A 7274-nucleotide genomic window follows, 5' to 3' on the forward strand; every position below is an offset into this window, starting at 1 on the left:
AAAAACAAAAATGTTACGGCAGACTGTAGTTTGGCCTAGCCTTGGCCTATTTATTAATTTGAAGTGACTGTTAATTTCTACAGTTAATTAAAACGAAGGCCTATATTTCGCGTGAAACATTGTAATTAAGATGAAACAATCCTATCTAATCATATTTGCTATAACTTGGAGTGCTTAAATAATATTTCACCTGTAAGTTAATGTAATTTAAAACGGAGGCCTATGGTCTGTACTTTTGAAAGAGGCAGCATAATCATTTTCTCGAAGTAGGTTCTTAGCTTATTAATTAGTTCATAAATCCATTTCTGTTTTGTCATGGAAGTTGCGTTTATTTTAAATTACAATAGTAATGCTATTTAGTTGTTTTAGGGTAGTGTCTGATTTTGCTCCATAAAAAAACAACGAATTGTCCTAATCATTTTAGAGAATATTAGTTTAATTGATTTCCAAATATTTGAAATTACATCAATCACATTTTTGATTACTATAATTAAATATGATCAAGACTATAATAGATGTAGGATTACACTTTTTATTTTTGTAATATTGTTATACAGGTTAATTATTTATAGATTCCACAAGATTTTAATGGTGAAATGGTCATACATTTAGCTACTATTATCCAGAACTAACGGGTGGCCCTTTTAGTCCGTGCCTAAAGGTTTCTGTGACTTTATGAGTGATGACAGATCAATTCTAAGGGAGGAAGAGGGCTGTTTTCCTCAGGTTTAGCCTGTCGAAGTGTTCCTTTTATTGACCATAATTGGATGATTTATTATAACTCCTAATCTAGAGCCACATGTATAGCAGTGAAACATTATTAATGTGAAGTTATAAACTTGTAAAATGAGTATTTAAAAAAAAATTGTATGACCAGGTGGGAAAGAGGAAAGTTGGTGACAATTATAAAGGCACTTTTAGGCATGCATGGTCATATCCCACTGGGCAAACACTGGGTGAATCAACGCTGTTTCCTGGCCAAAAAAAATATATGTGATGAAGTTGAATCAAAATGGAAAATTGGTTGGATTTGCGAAAAGTAATCAATGTAAAGGAATGTCGTAATTGGGTACCCAACATTTAATATAAAGCCATTAACATGTTGACATTTTTTTGATTTCACATTGAATTCACATTAGTTGACAACTCATCCAAATGTAAATCACAACTAGACGTTGAACTAGATGTCTGTGCTCAGTGGGATGCATATCTTTTAGATATTTAGAATTGGCAAATTCTACTGGAGATTCATTTCCGACAAATCACTCTAACTGTCCATAGAAACATTAACTAGGGGAAGTGACAATGGGAACCTACATGACCCCGAAAATTAACACAATGACAAGGCATACATTTTCTTATATTTTCTGGCCATTTCTAATATGTATTTGTTAAAAGTATAATACAAAGACTAATATTATGTTTTAAAACCTAACATGTGCCTCTTCTCCTGAAGACATAGGCCTAATTATGATTAATCATAATTGATAGTGGTAGCATAACTTACCATCCGGAAACACGGCTCTCATCTTCAAGTAACTGGTTGTCAGCCGAATTATTGAAGCCTTATCCAGTTGTGAGGTGATGGCTGAAGGTAAAGGCAGTAATTTCGCCAGTTCATAAAATTCTCCATTTTCTTTCTCTCGTCTCGTCTTCGCCGCATTCTTGGACTTTTCCTTCATCTCTGACTGCTGTAAATTAATGCCTGTTGCAACACAGAACACCTTCCTCTTCGCCCTCAAAACGTAGATTTGTCCTTTTTATCTTTGAATCAGAAAATGCACTTACCAATTACATCATAACGATATTGTAACATATTTTTTACAATTTCTTGAACGATCTAGTGAAAAATAAGCACTCTCCTGTCTCCTTATAGATTGCAGAAACTTGCATGTTCACTAAAAACAACCTGTAGCATGTAATTAATTCCAATTAAATATTACAACCATTTAGCCTACATGTTGATATGTATTGAATGTTCGAAATGTTGGTCTCCAAAACATTGCTTTCCGACGCCTGTACATAACACAATTTAGGTGGTAAACAACGTTAAAGTTACCAGAGCCCTGTAATCATTTGAAAAGCTTTTTCTTCGACTAGGCTACTTTTCATTCAAAAGAGTCTGTGAGGACAAATCTTGGGTAGGCTCCCTTCAGTCTCCAAGTGGTGGCATGAGAAACAGGTTGCTCTCTACTGAGCAAGTAAACTCCGGAATATGTAGACTGTCAAATATCACACGGATGAACGCTCCGTTTAAACAGAAAAGACTCCCTTGAAGTATCAGAAAACCTCTCAAGTTCAGGCACACCATCAAAAGACGATTTGGTTGGATTCGCTATACCTCATCGATGCGAAGGTGTAGGCCTATTCATTTGCGTAAATAAAAGGCTCATTTTAATCTTTTCATTAACGAAAACAAACCCATATAAACACTATAGCATACTGTTAACGTTTGTAAAGAATTGGACGCGAAAATATTCGTGCGTAATGGCAATGTGTAGGCGATCCAACTATTCAACTTGTCGAATAATTACAACATCCATGCCCAAGACACCTTTAAAGACATCCATGATGTAGATGTTTTACAGCATATCAATTTGAAGTTACCTGCGCCTGGAATGTTATTTTTCACACTTCATTCCAGAGTGTTTGCTGCCATAACCACCAGAAACCTGTCTTCGATGACGCACGGACACTGCAGTTATGATGATTAGTGAATAACGACTATATGTCCTTCCCATGTAATGTCCACCTTGTTTAATCGACTCAGGAAGACATCAACTGAGTTCTCCATTTCCTTATTTCAAAGCCAGGATAAGGATACATAACTAGGCTACCAATGGAGAGCATGCGAAGTTGTCTCAGACAGTGCTAGGAATAATAAAGCAACCTTTTCGTCTTCAAGAAGTCTCGTTTTTTGGCTTCAGTAATCCTTAAAGACAGACCGATTTTCCAAACAGCACCCGTCAATTCCTTTTGCAGAACCAAATGCGGACTGAGGGAGAGGGGCGGTGCGCAGGCAAGAGGGCACAGTTACATCACGGAATCTCTACCGCCTGGATCAAAGCAAGGTAGCTTCAGTGCAAATAAATTGTACAAAAAAATAATAATACTATATCAACTCTAGTGTGGGGCTGACTACATGACAATAGACTGCATGTCTCCTCCTAATTCATCTGGTCACATGTAGGCTCCTGGGCACAAACTGGATGAGTCAACGTTGTTTCAACGTAATTTCTCAAAATATTGTGATGTGGAATCTACATTGAAAATACATTGAATTTGAAAAAAGTAATAAAGGTAAACTGTTGTTTTGAGGGTGAAACCTCATACACAGGATCATGTCATCATGGTAACCACATTTCAACAAAGACAACCCGTGTATAAACTATATTGAATTTGTATCTTTAGAACAACGTCAGATCTTAAATGTTATACCCACTATATATTGTTTTATATATATATAGGCTGGGTAGCGCATCTTACTGGATAGTAAATATATCAACTGCTACCCTTTGGTCTCGCATCCAGGGTTGTACCCAAGATCAGCCCTGCTTAGCTATGATATGTGTCACTGACTATTACCAATGTTCTATCTTGAGAATGATTGTTGTTTGCTTTCCACTTAAAAACTAAATATATTCACTGTTGCTGTCGAAGTAATTCCTAAGGGTAGGTTTAACACGTGACCATACTTGATCACTTATACAGTAGGCTTTATCACCAATTATGTTATTTAGGCTTATATAGCATTTGCAAAGTCATCAAGAGTTAGTTTCAATTCAACCCAGAATTTAAAAAAAAAATTGACAAAACAATATGCCAGGGGTTTCAAGCTTTCAAATGTTATGATATTTTGTGATATTGAATTGTGTTTGGTTGCCAACAACCAAATATCTACCTTTGAAGGAGATGCATATTCTGCTTGGATAGTTACACCTGTGCCACCGACTTAGTCTGGCTTTAATTCCATTTTCTCTGCAAATGAATCATTGATATGTTGCATCTCAACCAAAAAATCAAAGTTAAAGAAAAGGACTGAATCAAATCAAACTTTGATTAAAGCACATGTATAGTTTGTTTTGATTTGATCCTATTCTTTAACTTAGATTTTTTGTTGAGATGGAGACTTGAAAAAAACATAGGCCTATCAATGATTAATTTGTAGACAAATTGGAATTAAAGCCAGACTAAATCAGTGGTACAGATGGAACTATCCAAGCAGGAGATTAATAATGTCCTTCAAATGTTGATATTTTGTTGCTTTGACAACCAAACACACTTCAATATCACTTTTGAAATGCAATAAATAGCCAATTAACTTGTTAACAAATGATATGTTGGATTCACTTCTCCAACTCAACCAAAATGTAAATTGAAGAATGGGATTAAGCCAGTAGCTCAAATGGAACTATGCAAACAGTAGATACAACTCCTTTAATTAAATGTTTATATGTTGTCACATTGTCAACTAAATTCAATATTGCTTTTATAGTAGGCCTAAATAGCCTAAAGTTAAGGCGATCTTACAAACTAATGTAACATTCAACATTAAAATGAGTAACACATCCATGGCCACAATTTGAGGTTACTGTAACTATACATTTCTTCTGTAGGCTAATTATATAAATGGTTCATGTTCAAGATAGCATGTATAGGTTGTCGCAGGTCAGTGAAGTCTTCTCAATTGCTGTAATAATCTGCTCAGAATCTTGAACTGCACACTCCAGCATCCAAACAGTTCACCGTGTACCCACCATTTAATGAATGGAAATAGACATCTGTTACAAAACACCAAAAAGTGATATGCCATTCTGTGATTGTCATTAGGCCTACGGTCTTGGTAGCCTGAATTGATTGATGTGTCTTGCTGACAAGTGGACCTTTCTTGTAAAAAGAAAAGTTGGGACACCTGAAAAGGGTCTGGAATAGCCTATGGGACACAAATACAGCTGTGTCTGTCTGGAGGTCATTGTTGCGGGGAGTAGAGAGTAGAATGTGATTGAAAGACACAGAGCCAACTATCCCTGGTTTAAACCATGAGAGAGAGGTGAGGGGGTTGGTTTAATTTGGAATACGCTTTTGTTTTAATATTTACCACTGTAGCAGTACAACATTGTATTTTAAACAAATAGGATAATGATTCAAATTCGAGAACCCCCCCTCACCCCTTCCACATTGTGTCAATTTCAATGTGATGTAAGAAGCAGGAAAACCATTACCTAGGCTATAGATCTAGGTCTGTCATTCATTTTCTATTTTGTTGTTAGCCTGTAATTTCTGTTTTGCAGGCCTACTGTGTACCCTGATTAAAAATGTAATTAACTTTGTAATGTACTTAAACAAGCATTGTGAGAGTTCATTATTTACCCCAAACATAACACTTTGTATTCAGGACAAAAAGTGAATTGCTTTGCAACATTTTTTGCAGTAATACTTTAGTGATTTGTTGCAAACAGGATGCATTTGGAATATGTTTTATTCTGTACAGCCTTCCTTCTTTTCACTCTGTCAATTAGGTTAGTATTGTGGAGAACCATCCTCTGTTTTCTCCTGTCATAGCCATTACACTCGGTAACTGTTTTAAAGTCCCCATTGGCCTCATGTGCTTCTACATCTGCATTGCTTGTGGTTTGGGGTTTTAGGTTGGATATCTGTATAGGACTTTGTGACATCTACTGATGTAAAAAGGGCTTTGTTAAAAAATTGATTGATTGATGGTGAAATCCCTGAGTGGTTTTCCTCCTCTCCGGCAACTGAGTTAGGAAGGACACCTGTATCTTTCTAGTGACTGGGTGTATTGACACAATATCCAAAGTGTAATTAATACAATGCTCCAAGGGATATTAAATGTCTGTTTTTTTTCCTTGACTTTTTACCCATCTACCAATAGGTGCCATTCTTTGCGAGGTATTCGAAAACGTCCCTGATCTTTGGTTGAATCTGAGTTTAAATTCACTGCTCGGCTGAGGGACTTTACAGACAATTGTATGTCTGAGGTACAGAGATGAGGTAGTAATTTAAAAATCATGTTAAAAACTGTTATTGCACACAGAGTGAGTCCATTTTGACTCAATAGTAAACTTTGTGATAAAAGCACTAAATTTGGCACAGGTAGATGTAGGTAGATGTAAGTACCCTGAAAATATATACAGTTGAAGTCGGAAGTTTACATACACCTTAGCCAAATACATTTGAACTAAGTTTTTCACAATTCCTGACATTTAATCCTAGTAAAAATTCCCTGTTTTAGGTCAGTTAAGGTCACCACTTGATTTTAAGAATGTGAAATGTCAGTCTAATAGTAGAGAGAATGATTTATTTCAGCTTTTATGTCTTTCATCACATTCCCAGTGGGTCAGAAGTTTACATACACTCAATTACTATTTGGTAGCATTGCCTAAAAATAGTTTAACTTGTGTCAAACATTTCGGTTAGCCTTCCACAAGCTTCCCACAATATATTGGGTGAATTTTGGCCCATTCCTCCTGGCAGAGCTGGTGTAACTGAGTCAGGTTTGTAGGCCTCCTTGCTCGCACATGCTTTTTCAGTTCTGCCCACACATTTGCCATAGGACTGAAGTCAGGGCTTTGTGATGGCCACTCCAATACCTTGACTTTGTTGTCCTTAAGCCATTTTTCCACAACTTTGGAAGTATGCTTGGGGTCATTGTCCATTTGGAAGACCCATTTGCGACCAAGCTTTAACTTCCTCATTGAGATGTTGCTTCAATATATCCACATAATTTCCCTTCCTGTTTCCTTCCTGCCTAAACAATTGTTGGAAAGATTACTTGTGTCATGCAAAAAGTAGATGTCCTAACCGACTTGCCAAAACTATAGTTTGTTAACAAGAAATTTGTGGAGTGGTTGAAAAACGAGTTTTACTGACTCCAACCTAAGTGTATGTAAACGTCTGACTTCAACTGTAGATATGGAGCCAACCCCAAAAAATACAATTATAAATAAATATTTAGCTTTCAGCCAATGCTTCTATACCAAGTTGAGAGTGTCATCTTTCAGATGATATTGGAACTGAGTTGATAGCCTATAGCGTTCCAAAATTAGAGATAAAAGATTGATGGCACCGGTGCCCATATTGCATATATCGCCCACATGGGCGGTCATCTTAGGTCATACCGGTATATCAGATGAGCTCAATCACCAATTTCTCAGCCTCTGAGTATCACAGAAACACAAAACTTTCAACAAATAACAGAAAAATGTTCATGACAAGTTGCTATGGATGAAATATATAAAAATATATATCAAAAC

General features: G+C 36.3%; 1 protein-coding gene across 1 annotated transcript in view; it reads right to left on the bottom strand.

The window, feature by feature from the left end:
• The window catches only part of LOC112259131 (single-minded homolog 2-like), a 28532-nt gene extending 25495 nt beyond the window's left edge, over window positions 1-3037 (bottom strand). Inside the window, exon 1 of the mRNA XM_042327851.1 lies at window positions 1508-3037. Within this exon, the coding sequence (XP_042183785.1) occupies window positions 1508-1682 (175 nt within the window). The 5' untranslated portion in view covers window positions 1683-3037. The remainder of the gene's footprint in view (window positions 1-1507) is intronic.
• Window positions 3038-7274: the final 4237 nt, after the last annotated feature.

This window comes from Oncorhynchus tshawytscha, linkage group LG09 (assembly GCF_018296145.1).
Source record: "Oncorhynchus tshawytscha isolate Ot180627B linkage group LG09, Otsh_v2.0, whole genome shotgun sequence".
Taxonomy (NCBI): Eukaryota; Metazoa; Chordata; class Actinopteri; order Salmoniformes; family Salmonidae; genus Oncorhynchus; species Oncorhynchus tshawytscha.